Consider the following 15,247-nt stretch of genomic DNA (forward strand, 5'->3'; position numbering starts at 1 on the left):
TGCTAGCCATATTTTTCGACATAGAAAATGCCTACGACCGTACTTGGAGGCACGGAATTCTTTCTAACCTCTATAATAGCGGCTTGCGGGGTAACTTGCCCATTTTCATTAAGAACTTTCTCGCTCGCCGCATCTTCCAGGTACGAATCGGAAGCACATTGTCAGCTCCCCAAATTCAAGAACAAGGTGTACCTCAAGGTAGCATTTTAAGTGTAACACTTTTTATTTTAAGACTCAACGGGGTGTTGAACCAACTCCTGTTGTCTGTCACTGGCGCACTCTACGTGGATGATCTGTTGATATCGTATCAATCAGTGAATATGAGGTCAGCCGAGAGACAATTGCAAACTGCTCTCAACAAGATCAGCAAGTGGGCTCATGATAATGGCTTCTCTTTCTCCGCCGAAAAGACTGTCGCTGTGCACTTTTGTCTGTGTCGAGACCTTCATGATGATCCACAATTGTTCCTAAACAATAATCAAATACCAATAGTAGAAAATACTAAATTCCTCGGCATCACATTTGACAATAAACTCACTTTCAAACCTCAAATTGCTCAATTAAGAACTTGTTGCATGAAGACGATGAACCTCTTGAAGTTCATCTCTTCTACATCGTGGGGAGCTGACCGTAAGTCGCTCCTTCACTTATATAAAGCTTTAATAAGATCGAAGCTCGACTACGGCTCCATTGTATACGGGTTGGCACCTTGGAGCTATCTGAGTGTGCTCGACCCAGTCCACCATCTCGCCCTGCGGATTTGTTCTGGAGCTTTCCGGACGTCTCCTATGGAGAGCCTGTATGTCGAATGCAATGAGCCATCACTGACATCAAGACGCCAACAACTTCCTTTGAAATATCATATCAAAATAAAGTCTTTGCCAGGTCATCCACTTCATAGTGTCATTTTTAATCCCTCATTTCATAGACTTTTTGCTGCTCGACCTTCATGTGCTCCATCTTACGGTCTTCGTATGAGGGCACTTGTGGAAGAACTAGAATTAGACATCAGTCGTGTGGTGCCAGTTGCCAAGCAACTGGGAACAGTCTCTGCCAGATGTCTCTCTTTCATTATCATTATACCCAAGAGCCACCACAGCAGATGTCATATATCGATAGATATTCTTTAGGCACAGGGGTAGGTACAATAGGTACTTTCCCATATATACCAACGGCTCTAAGAGCCCTGGGCATGTCGGTTGTGCCTACATCTGCTGTGAGGAGACATCTTTCAAACTTCATGACACATTCTCTATTTATTCGGCAGAACTGTACGCAGTCCTTCAGGCTCTACGTCATATACGACGCAAATGCCACAGACGATGCATCATTTATAGCGACTCTCTCAGCGCATTGCAAGCACTGTGTTGCTTCAGTTTCCACACTCACCCATTCATTCATGTCATTTTTCATGAATTACATTACCTCATCCATCACGGTACCTCAGTAAAATTTTACTGGGTACCAGGTGACGTTGGAATACCGGGCAACAAAAAAGCAGACACCGCAGCTCGAACAACAACCAACATTGGTAATAGTCTTTTGGTTCCTGCCAGTGACCACTTCTCGATCCTCCGGGAAGTGATGCATCGCCGCTGGCAGGACCATTGGAACAATCAAATTAATAACAAATTACATGCCATCAAGCCCACACTTGGCCATTGGCGTTCGAGCTGCAGGACTAACCGAAAAGAGGAAGTTCTGCTTGCCCGGTTACGCATAGGACACAGTCGCATCACACAATCATATCTATTACTACGAGAGAGTCAACCACAGTGCCCTCATTGTCAAAGTCCATTGCTCATGCTTTTACTTGTTCGCATCATCGTCATCATTTTACGACCGCTTTTGGTCATAGTCATCTTTCACTTCATGACATTTTAAATGACAATAGCGATGCATCTCGCATTTTTAAATTCATCAAAGCCATTGGTTTGTATGACATTATAGTTTTACAATTCATGTCATTGTTTTACGTTTCATGTTGCTTTTTATCATGCGGTTTTGCAATTTTTGAAATGACAAAAGGACAATCATGTTTTTTATAACCATTTGTTTTGGCGCAGTTTGACCAAATTGGTCCTTGCGCCAATAAACTTAAAATCCAATCCAATCCAAGTTATATACCCATGCATCACAATTTAAAAGATAGGTGGCACCAACTACTGTACACAAGTATAAAAATATCAAAAATTAAGATTTTTTTATTGAATAAATTACCAATTTAAAAGGAAGAGAAAAATTGAAAACTTATTATAGAAAATTTTCAGCCTATTTAAACTGCTCCTGTTCTAGACTAGCAAGCAAAAACTTTGAGTCATCTTAAATAGACGTGTGTAAAGTTCATTAAGAAGATATGAGTTTTTTCATTAATTTGGTTTTTTCCTTTTTTGTTATCAATCCTAAATATTGTTGCTTTATGTCATTGTTTCTTCTTCTAACATTAATTTTCTTGCTCCGATTTATGTATCCTTACTCTGAAACTTTTTGCTGTTTCGAAAACTGCTCTAAATTTTATATTTTGCTGCTCTAAAATGGACTTTATCCCTTCCCACTCCTGGGGGTAGCATCTTCGTTTTCTTCATACTACCACTGCTTTTTCTCTCGCACAAACCTTCAGGTCTACTTTTTGCTTCCCTATCTCTTGCTCTAAAATCATTTTATATTTTAATCATAATTTTAACTCTGCCTTTTTGCGCTATTTTAAACTTTCCATTCAATCATCTTAGTCTTTCCTTTACTCACTGTCCTACTTTTCACCATGAAACTTTTACTTCATTGGCTCTTACCTTCTCTGGTAAAATATCACGAACCCATAACCTTTGACCCAACCATTTTAATTCAGATTCGTTTCACGTGCATAGGAATGGTCTAGACACACATCCTGTAATAAATCAATGCATTTGACCAGCAACAAAGATTAGCCTTATCTTATTTTACATAAGATTTCCAGTGCTGCGGGCTTCAGCTTGACATGAACATTTTATTTCACCTACCTATCGTTCTCTACTATGATCTCATTTTATTACATTTTCTCAGACTACATATAAGTGCATTCCAAAATATACCTTTTCCCTTAAATTCAACAACCTGTCTCATTCCCGATGAACTTTTCCCATCGAATTTCACCACTACCCAACAATGCCTTCTGACCTAACATTCTTGTACTAACCTAGGTTTCTTTTACCTTCTCTAGCCTCTTTCGTTCTTCTCAGCTACATATTTCCCATGCTATTATTGCTACTATAATATCTATATAATTATTCCAATTTTCCTAACTACCTTCAATTAACTCATCTAGTTAACATTAACTATCTTTAATTAATCATCAAGGTAGTACATAAAAATATGGATGCAATAAAAATTTCAATTAGTACAGTGGACTCTCGCTAATTTGGCACATATCAGACCGGGGTATGCTGGATTGCCAAAATTGACAGACTACTGGAAGTTAATTGAAAAAGTGTATTTATACATACATAACCAGTCAACTTGCAATGATGGCATAGGACGTCATGCTGATTTTCAGTAATTATTTTGAAAGTTAATTTGCTATTTCAATTACTGTCAAATGGGGTTACCCATTTCTGGAATGTGGGAATGTCCATTTTTAAAATTGAAGTGAAACATTTTCATTCAACCTATTTGTTAAAAGTTGAAAATAAAATTTTTAGGTTTGGTTCATGATTTGTTGATATAATTTATGAGTTCTTATTTCAATGGGTCAATTCATATTTATGTTATAAGATTTTATCCATTTATACCTTTCAAGTTAGTACTTTGATAAAAAAATGACAATTAGAAAGTAGACAGTGACCTCAAATCTCCTATGAAACCTAGAGTCCACTAAAATAAAAATCTTCTGATAAGGTGTAAAACCAAAACTCCAATTGCTTTACAATCTTCGTTACATCTACTAATAATAGCAATAACTGATGGGACTTGCCTGGTTTTCAAAAAAGCTTGCACAAATAAAAGTTTGTGATATTCAAGTTTCTCTTGATATTGAATCTCGTCAAAAAACTGGCTTATTGATGATATCACTCTTCAGGAAACACAAATCTTGGGTCAGCTCATTTACATGTTAAGCAAATACCTTGAAGACTGCAGTGCCATAAATTATCGCCTAGGTTTTACACTGTGAGAAATAATTTTTTTCAAAACTGGGCAATGTCACTCCAGTTGACAGTATTGTAATTTTTTTTTTGTTGATTTAAAAACACAGTTAAGAACATGAAGTCAGTTATATTCATTGTATTCATAAAAAATTTTAATCAAGAAAATATATTTCATAAGCTTCAAACTTTTAAAAAAAAGACTAAAAAGGTTAAAATAAGCTTCAAACTTCTTGGCTTGACTAAAATAATGCAGTTATTAGGCTATAAACTAAAATGAAACAATAATTAGAATATAGAACAACTATTTAAAATTTTGTTTTTTCTCTCATACAGTTGTGGTTTTGATTTTTTTGGTTATTGAGGACTCTACATTTGATGCTTATAAATTAAATATTTGTATGTACTCTTATCTGGATTCTCTTGTATAGACCTTAGCAAAATAATATAACATAAATGAATGAGACAGATCTCTGTTCAAAGTGATTGATGTTTTATAGTATCCCTTATGAAAAGAGGATATATATATATATATAAAATTCCATGCTAATTACTTATAACTTTTCAGGTTGTGATGACGGGATGGCAGGATGGATTTGCACTGCCATGTTTCGAAGATGCTCGTCGCATATATTCAAGACTGTTGTTCTTCTCTTCATAGTATCTTTTTTATGGCTTCAGCTACGGATCGTCAACATAGGATCTGATCTCTTTGTTACTTCCCGTAGTAATTTTGGTGATAATGAGGAAACATTCTTTTCAAATTTTAGTGCCATGCTAGATTTCATTTCAAATTGCTCCACGCCAAAGTCTGTTGAAGCTGTGCAGAGTGCTGTTCATGAGCTTAATGCAGAGCAGAAGATTTATAACAGTGATAAATTTAGTCAGTTGCAACCAAACGATGTTGTGATTGTAGTTCAGGTTCACAATCGGGCTCAGTATTTATTTGCTTTGATTGAGTCATTACGGCAGGCCCTTTATGTGAATGAAACTCTTATAGTCTTCAGTCATGATGTATTTGATGTTAAAATAAATGCACTTGTCCAGAGGATAGATTTTGCAAAAGTAAGTTTATAAGTATTTATTTTTTAATTATTTCATTCAGAAAGAGTAGTTACCACTGTATATTAAAATTGATAGTAATGCACAGTGGTACCTTGACATACAAGTTTAATTTATTCCTGAAGCAGGGTCTCACTGGCGCCATACGGCAAGCAATGCATCAATAACCAATCCAATGCAAGCATGTGGATTGGTTAAAACCTGAATTTCAAGTTTTTAACCAGTCCATGCCGAGCTGTATGTTGCATCGCTCACCTTTAATTCACCTAGGTCCATGGGACCCAGTTTGTTGATAGAACCTGAATTCTTTTGAACCACTGTGCTTACTAATGATTGTTGAGATATATTTGGTTTGTATATTTTGGGAAAACCATGAAGTTGAGATGGCAAAACTTCAAATCTTGTGAGATCCTGCTGATCTTCTGTTTAGATATTCAGGATCTTTGATGAGAGATTGCAACATAACTTCCTGTAATCATCAGGGTAGAATGAAGTACATCTAAAATTTTCTGTTGGTAGTCTGCGGTGTTGAAGATAACTGTAGCATTCTCTTTGTCAGCAAGAGAAATTGTAATGTCCTTTTTTGAGACCAGGGTTTTCAAAACTGTGTTTATCACAACTAATATTGTTGTACTTAAGAGCTTTTGTGTGTTTTAGAACTCTTGTTGATTTCTGTCGCACTTCTTCAGCAGCATCCGGAGAAAGATTGAGAATACATATATTCGTCGATTTGCTTTCTATGGGAACTGTAGAGGGGAATGACAAAAGTTCTCAGCTTTCTTGAGCAAAGTGAGCAAGACGGTTACCAGGTGACTGGGAAGATTCATGGTGGTTTTTCTGATGTATAGCATATGTGTCTTCTTTGTAGGCGGGAGACAGCATTCGTTTTTCTTGTGTCTTTCACTGACTTGCATGAAGATGGAAGGCATTGAGGCATGCATGATTAACAGTACCAGCATTAGAGAGTTTGTGCCATGGGTGGAAAAAAACCGTCCCAGCAAAAATAGGTTTTTTGCCAAGTAATAAAAATTGATTTTTTCCCCCATTTATGCATGTGAGGTATTATTGTGCATTTGATTATTTTTCTAAATTAAAATAAGATAGTTTTGAACACAAACTTCAGTATAAGAACTAATAAATTTTTGAGTTGGTGGCTGGAAAATACTGCAGTAAAGAATGTCCTGACAATGGGTTTTTGCCTATCATCAACAATTGATACTTCCCACATATCTCACATTTATCTAGCATCTCATTTCAGAGAAAAGCTTAATACAAAAAAATTGTTTAAAACACACAAACTCTGGTTTAAGAATTATATTAATTATATTAATTGATATATGCTTATATTAATTTTATCAATGAAAGAACGAGCATAAATTATGTTTTACAAAAGTGTTTAAAACATCTAATACCCCCACCATTCACACAATCGTGTTTACTATGAAAGTAGCAAATTTTGTCCAAAGTAAACCAATTTCTAAAATAGACAAAGTACAATAATACTCCGAAGTTATGCAATAGATGGGATCGGCAACAACTGCATAAGTTAGTACAGTTTTCCATAGAAATACATATAGATATTAGTTAATTGGGACCAAACTTTAAAAAGAATGCCCGCCTTTTTCTTTCTCACTGTGACTATAATGCTATGGGGTTTCATAAACTTGCATTCTGACTGCAATCCGGTTAGGTAGAAAAGACTGAAATTTGCCTATAAAATGAAAGTTGTAAATGAAACTTTGTGTTGAACGCTTTGAATGTTTCAATAACACCTTGACCAATCAAAAGAAATGGGCTGCTTATGTTTGGAGGCAAGGAAACAAATTTCAGCCATTAGTCAACTAAAAGTTGCAGACCAGGTGCATTGTCATCAAAGAGCAATTAAACAAATTATTTTTTTAAACTTGGCATTAGACTTCATTTATAAAATTGTGACCTTCTCTGTGAAAATAGCAGATATCAAATAAGCTTTGGAATTCTATTCTAAAATCCCGGCAAAGTTTTCATCTTTACATACTTTAACCTCTCGAAAATTGGTGTAATTTCATTAAATATAATCTGATCGAATAAAACAATTTTTTACTTGATTATCGTTTAATGATTTCCGTTATCTCAGCTGTGATTATGCTTGAATTTCAGAAATGTGTATTTTTCACAGAAAATCGTGTGACTCAGAAATTGTGTAACTCGAGGTAGTGTAAGTCGGGTATTACTGTACAGCGAAACCTAACTAAAACGATGCTCAATACAACAATATTTTCTTTCTTGATCCACAGAGTATCACTATATCAAGATTTCACTGTATCTGGGTTGGCAAGTTTTTGCCATAGGTGGAAAAAACATAGTAAAAACTGTGCAAAAATAGATTATTTATCTATGCATGCAAGGCATTGTTATGCATTTATTTTTCAATTTACAGTAAAATCTGTCTAAGATGGACACTGTATGAGATGGAAACCTGTCTTAAACATAATCAAAATGCAGTCTGTTCAATGATTAGTGTTTTTATTTGCACTTTCATAAAACGAAAGTTTATCTAAAATAAAATATTATTTCAGTCTATTGACATTCTGTTTCGTACAGGTTTCACTATTATAAAAATGACATAGTTTTTAAATCAAATTTTGGTTTAATAATTTATAATTTTTTGGGTTGGTAAGTTTTTGCCATAGCTGGAAAAAACTAGAGTAAAAAATGTGTTGACAAAAAGAAGTTTTTGCCAAGCATAACACAAATTGATACTTCCCATATTTATTTTTGTCGAGTATCACTTGTGTAATACATTGGAAGACCACAGGTGTCGGGGGGGATATGATCGAAGTCTTCAAAATTTTCAGCAGGATGGATATGATGGACCATGAATTATTAATACACCGTCAATTGACTGCTTTGACAGGGGACACCAGTATCAATTGGTAAGGGACAATTATAGATTTTGGTGTCTCAGGGAATTTTTCTTTAATAGGGTCGTTAACCCTTCGAAAGTTACGCATATTGAAAGAAAATCTTCTGAGTCAGGCACACGATTTTACCAAAATCCTTTGAAAAATGGCAGTGCCTCTTGAGGTAAGACGATGCCTTCCCCCCAGTTGTCAACAGTAGGGTGCTGGGTTTTCACTGATAGGATTCCTCCCACCACAACAGTAAGGCCAAAGGTATGAATAGGTCTTTTGTAAGTTGGCGATAATAGCTTTACTGAGTGTAAAAGGTCCATAAAATTCAGTAAATAAGTTCTCAGTCAGTGAAAATTGTTATTTCCACCTGTTTTTTTTGGCTTCACAAAATATTATTCCCATTTGTACCGATTTTAAAATTACAGCAATATCATCGCATCAAAATCTACTATCCTGTGATATTCACATAACATTAGATTAAAAATTAATTACGATTTAATTAATTTAATTTAATTACGTATCACTGTATGAATACATCTGATACAAATTCATATTAAAAAATGTATAATAGAGCGGCAGGGGCGGCTTAAGCGAGGGTGCAAGGGGTGCAGTGCACCCAGGTGGCAGATTGTAGGGGGCGGCACGGTAGACCTTAGTTAAGACTTAAAAAATTTTTAACATTTCACAAAGTAAAAATTGACATGACATCATGCATACCCTCGACAATGGAGATTAGAAAACTTGAAGGAATAGCCAGGGACTGGTACTAAGAATGTAATCTGTCAGGGGCGGCGCGAGACAAAAACTCTTTACCCGCGTGGGATTTTTTTTTTTTTGGGCCTCCTGCCTATTCCCTACATATGCCTACATCCTGTGTCGAGACACCTAGGCTGGAATATTTTGCGGGCCCCCAAGCCAGATATTTCAGGGAGGCCCTCTACAGTTAATTTATAGCATGAAAAAGGAAAATGATAAGAGTATGGAGTCCCCCGCGCTAGAGCCCTGTCTGCCCAACCATTGTGGGGGGGGGGGGCAAAAACCTTCCCTCACAACATATTCCAACAATTCCTAACCAAAAAATTCTTTTTCAAAACATTTTTCTTTCTTTTCATCTTGGATTTGGCGCTTCTTCACCCCCCCCCCCCCCCCAGCAGACAGAAACCATTTTTTTTTTTTTTGGTCAATGAAACTTTTTTCCACCCATTCACGTTGGATCTAGCACTCCTGTTGGACAGCACCCTGTGCGGCCATAATAGTTGCATGGGCCAAGAGTCGCCCCTCTACTCTATCAAAAGGGGCAAGTGTGCATTTTGGTCCCTTCACCTAGTATTTTATCCAGAACGCTCAAATGAAAGCAAAGGAAAAAATCGGCTTCTCACTTGTCCGGTCCATGAAATATATCAGAAACACCTTTGCCATTAATTTCTCATTAAAATTTACTTCGTTATACATCTCGTTATATAAGCGATGATTGCTCACCAAAATAAGTGCTGTTTTGAGGATCAAGTTATCTGGCATCATTAACAATGGTAAAACAAATTCTGGATAAAAAGCAGAAAAATTGAGCGTGGTAGCCCAGGTTAATAAGATACTTGCCTAAAGTACCAAAGGATGTTTAAAGATGTCGCGAGTTGGATATCTGGTCCATCCTTGTCAGAAAACTTTCCTGATGGGTACAACAAGAATGGTGACATGACCGCAGAAAAAATTGCTACCGCAGGGAGTCACCCATGAAAGGGTTAATGCAAATGTCAAATATCTTTAGTACAGAACAATGCTGGGATTATCGTTTACCCATTTTTGTTACAAAGTTTAGATACGCGAAGAATTCACGCTAAGGTGTGTATCGATCGTCTTGAAAAAAAAACCAAATACAATGCCTGATTATCTTTGCCATTGTCAAAAGTTACCTGTTATCAGGACTCAAGAATCAAAAGCTCAATCAACACTCCCAAAGAAGGGGGAGGGTTCTTTTGGGAGTGTTGGTTTGATACGCATGAAATGAGTATGTATTCGTGAACAGTTTTGAAGAAAAAGAGAAGATATTTCTCTTTTCTTATACAAGTACGTTCGTAAATGAGGATAATACATGTCTATTAGTGAGAATATAAATATTGTCTCGTTTTTCTCAATTCCATTTTCTACTGTGTTTGTTATAAGAAAACAAAAATGTGTGTGTGGGAGATATAATATTTATGGCCCAACCAAAAATAAATAAAATAAATAATTTTTTGGACGAACAAAAAGTAAATGACAAATAATTCATGGACCGGCAACAAATAAATAAATGAGAGAAATAATTTGCACTTTCGCTGACATGTAAAATGGGAATAAAAACCAATACAGAGACAGTAGTATACTATGTACTGTATTTAAAATTAAATTGATAATCCAATATAGAAAATTACGTAGCGACTATATAAATTGGGCAAAATGTTCCACGGACTAACAGTCAAATATTGTTCAAGATCAATTGTGAATATCAATCTCAACGATTTCCTATTCCTGACATCAGCACATCAAGCATTAGCCAGGGATCTCCTGCCACTTTGCAAAATAGCTGGTCTAAGCCTGAATCATTTCTACAATTCAGACAGACTTTGGCCAATTCGCAAAGTGTCCGACCCCGTCGCAAATCGATTCGATCTTTGGCAGTAACATGTATATATATGTAGGTGTTTACTGCTCATAGATTCTTTTTCTAAAAAACAACTGCATATATTCAAACTTTTAATTTTTTTCCCAATCTCGGTCATTTTACATGTATACATTATTTTGTACATTAGATTTTTTTTCTAAATACCAAAAAAGTCATTTTTTACTGATGTACATCAAATATTTCAACTTGTTTATTTGGTGCCCTGTGCAATTGCACAGGCTGCACTGCCCTTAGACTGCCATTGGCCGTATACTGTACTGATGGCCTTTTTATATCATTCATGGTATTATATCTTCAACTTTACTTTATTGGCACAAAGGATCTGGGAAACACAAAAGGTTTAGAACCCTGACTTATTTTGTTTTAATTACACTGGGACATGGTCTCACAAAGGTTGAAAACTAGCACACCAAACATGAGTAAAGTTATTTTTAACTCAGCTTTGTAGCACATTAAAATATATTGTAAAATACGTCTATAATAACAATGAAAGAATGTTTTTACTCTTTGCTGCTGACAACAAACACACAGCTCTCATATCGACTGATAAGAAAATTCCATTTACTTTTAATACCTGTTGTATAGACTTATGGATAAGTCAATGAATAAAAGAATTCAGTATGTACTTGTGGGGGGGGGGGGGGTGTCATTTACAATGTGTTCAAAGGTTTCTGTGAAACAGTTTATGTACTATAGAGGTACACACCTATCTAACATTTTATTTTTTTCTCTCTCAATACACAGCTAGTCACATACAAATACAGATGTACAAACCCTTTCCCTGTTTAAAAGAATTCCAATTATCCGGATTATTCTTGGAATCCGCAATTTTCTTTCAGTACTGTACATAAAACATTTTATATACAGTGTTGTGTAATATTAATTAATTACATCTCAATATTCCTCATTCTCATTATTTTGCTAAAAGTAATGTTACTGTAAATAGAAAAGGTAAATTTTTGTATTTTTACTTAATAAGGCAAATTTTTGGTCTTTTGTGGTGTAATAATTTTTTATAGAGCATTTTCTATCAGTTTTTAGGTCATAAAAATCCTAGCCTGAGTTATAAGCATACTTGCCAACTACTACGGAATTTCCATTTGACATAGAAAACTATGGATTTCCACCGCAAAATATGAAACTACGGTGAATCGTGAAAAATTATGGAAATATGGTTTTTTTAAAAACTTCTTTTGTTCAAGGATTTCTTTGAATTCCATTATCCTATCGTGTACAAAATGACGTCACGCAAAGACTGCACTTCCATAGAATAGATATCAAATTAATGACCAATCAACAATTGACCTAAAAAGTGTGTTTACACTAAGATAATTTATCGTATAGGCGGGTAACTATGCTGGGGCAACCGGTTCTTTCTCTGAACTTCCCCCATGAGAGAGAAAAGCTGAGAAAGCACATTACTATTATTATATTTTTTATAACAAGCTGCAACATTTCCCCCCTATTTATTGCCTCATCATAATATTATAAATTGTAATTTCTATAACGATAGTAATACCCCAACTTATGCTACCACGGGTTGCATGATTTTCTATGAAAAGTTGCATGTTTCTGATATTCAAACATAATCACGAAATTAATGCTGAGATAGTGGAATATATTAAGTAAAAATCAAGTAAGAGTTGTTTTATTTGATCAGAACACCATATGTAATGAAACTACATCGATTTCTGAGATGCTACAGTATATAAAGATGAAAAATTTGATGAAAAATTAAAAATTTGACTTGTCAGAACTCTATTACTGTAACACTTTAAGAAGTGCAATCAATTATATTAAGATGTTTCCAAAGTTTTCTTCGGGAATATTATAAAAAAAAAAAAAAAGTACTCTTCAAGAAACGAGTTTTCTCAAACACAGTTATATAACCATATTCCCAAATAACACACCCACACACGTACAGAGAGATTTCGCTATTCAAGATGACTATAATACATGATAGAGAACACAGTTTCCTTAACTCACGTTTGCTTGCTGTATTATGTGCCAGTGAAGAGCCCCAAAGCAGAATATGCCAAAATCTGAGATGTATGTCGCAGAACAATCAGTGCCACTACAGAACAATCTGGAAGAATTTTAAGAAAAAATGTAAAAAAAAACAATTATTGGAATTTTTACCGCAGAACATTTCTACTCAGCCGAGGGCTCGTTGCAGAACAATGTAAAACATTCTGCTTTGAGGGTGAAAAGCTTTCTACAATGAGATCAGCATTACTGAATGCTGAGGGAGGAGCTTGTCAAACAGCATGGGAGACAAGTCAAGGACGTGTTGATGCATCCTTGCCCATTTTTGAGAGAATTTTTTAGATGCGTCAACACATCCTTGTTTTTAACCCTATTTCATTGTAAATGCATTTTCCACTAAATTACTTCACAATACAACATTATAAAGTTGATTCTTGTAATGATTTCAAGTATCAATTCCATATAATACACATTGAGTCAGATAGTTTTTTTACCAGTTTTTGTCACTACCAGTAAAATTTTGCTGGCTTGATGCCCAACCTTGAACAGTTTTCAGACTTGTTATTGATGTTTGGGGTGACCATACTGATGGGAAATTTTTCTTGTCTGTGTTGTGACACAAAGCATTTACATTTTCAATTAAGTTCTTATATATTTTTTTCACATAGGCTATATGATAAAGATTTGCAAGGTTTATCGAAATGGGTTGAATATTTTTCAAGATATTTTGTTTTTTTAATTTTTTATGGAATTTTGAATTAAAAAAAGTGACATATACACATACTTGCCAACTACTACAGAATTTTCAGTTTCTATAGATTTCTACCATAAAATACGAAACTACAGCGAATCATGGAAAATTATAGGAAGATCTGGTTTTGTTCAAAGATTTCTTTGAATTCCATTATCCTATCGAGTACAAAATGACATTTCTCAAAAAGACCATCTCAAAAAAATAAATATCAAATTGATAACAAATCAACAGACTGACATAAAAAGGTGTGGTTTGTGGTTTGCACCAAGATAGCTTATCATGGCCTAGGGTTCTTTTTGGTAAATAAAAAGTTTAAATTTCACTCAGATGGAATGAAAAACTCGACATCTATTTTTATGAAACTGATTTTCTGCACATGTCTGTTCTCTATACAAATCTACAATTTTATACCAATCTTTGCCAAATTTTGTATGTTCACCAAACAGGTCCCGACTTAAGGCAAATGCCTGATAAGATCCAAAAACTGTCTAGCAACAATGATTTTTGGAATGTCTACTTTTGTTACCTTGGTTCCCAAACAATGGTTTGTTACTTTTTTAATTCTCCCAGTATATGAAAAAAACCTAGGCAGTACTAGGTACCATTGCTAGTTTGATATGGAATGTCAGATTAACATTTTTTTTGTAAAGTTGAAGAAAAATTGATTTGAATTTAAAAAAAAAAAAACATTTGAGGGGAGGGGAAACTACCTCCCCTAAAAAAAATTGTTTTTGAAACAGGATTTTGAAAAAAAATTGTGGGGACCCCCCACAAATGCCTCTTATACAAGGCTTGTTTGGAAAGAAAGCATACTCACACACACACACCATATATACTGGCAGAAAAGTAATTTTTTATTGTATATGTTGGCCGTACTGACTGACCATGTTGGCAATACTGACTTTGACCATGATCCTGTAGCTTTTCCCTTGTGGTCTTATGTCATTACTATCTTGCTCGAGTGGCAAGATTTTAAAGTGGTGGACAGGGCCAGATTAAGAGGTTTGGAGGCCCTAAGCATTTGAATGGATTTGGTGCCCCCCCCCCCACCCACAATTAAATTTTTCTCTATTGAATCTGTAAATGAAAAAAAAAAAGGAAAAGGGAATTTTTTATTTCAGAAATAACTAATCCGAAGCAGAGTTATGGTGTGAATATTTCTAAGCACAGACATTGGAGGTCTCTTTCCTTTCCCATTTTTCCCTACGTGCAAAATCTTTTATATCTGAAGATGTCACTCTCTACTATTATTACGAAGGGTTTGACAACTGGCTGATGTGAAGATAAGTCTAGGAAAGAAAATTCAACTGCATTTGTGGGGAATCAAACCCACGTCGAGTGCACTAAACTATACAAAGCCATCGAATCCTCTTTCCTTAAAGCTTTTGTGCGCTGAATGGGGCCGTACATGAACAGCGAGACCTAACTCGCGCCAAAACTCACAATTCTGACTGCTATCCATGTACGGCCCCATTCAGTGCACACAAGCTCTAAGGAAAGGTTGAGATTTGATGCCTTTGTAGTCTAGTGAGCTAGGGTGCTCACCCGGCAAGTGAGAAGACGTGGGTCCGATTCCTCGCAAGGGCAGTTGAATTTTCTTTCCTGCATTTATCTTTGCATCCACCAGCTGTTGAAACCTTTGTAGTCTTTGATAATATCTCTTGGATTTTTTTTTTTTTTGGAATATCTTTGGAAGTTTCTGGAATTTTCTTTCATATTTTCCAAAAAGACCTTAGATTTTAAAATTTTTTAAAGATATTGTAGTCATTGACGGCTT

General features: G+C 35.3%; 1 protein-coding gene across 2 annotated transcripts in view; it reads left to right on the forward strand.

The window, feature by feature from the left end:
- Positions 1 to 15,247, forward strand: part of Mgat2 (alpha-1,6-mannosyl-glycoprotein 2-beta-N-acetylglucosaminyltransferase) — a 114,879-nt gene that overhangs the window by 16,212 nt on the left and 83,420 nt on the right. For both annotated transcript variants that reach the window (XM_089239672.1, XM_089239671.1), the window contains exon 3: positions 4,684 to 5,180. In XM_089239672.1, coding sequence (XP_089095798.1) covers positions 4,698 to 5,180 — 483 coding nt within the window. In that variant the 5' untranslated portion in view covers positions 4,684 to 4,697. The remainder of the gene's footprint in view (positions 1 to 4,683; positions 5,181 to 15,247) is intronic.

Source organism: Pholcus phalangioides, unplaced genomic scaffold, assembly GCF_987345545.1.
Source record: "Pholcus phalangioides strain wild (caught in Gottingen) unplaced genomic scaffold, Ppha-v1.0 ptg000011l_1, whole genome shotgun sequence".
Lineage (NCBI taxonomy): Eukaryota > Metazoa > Arthropoda > Arachnida > Araneae > Pholcidae > Pholcus > Pholcus phalangioides.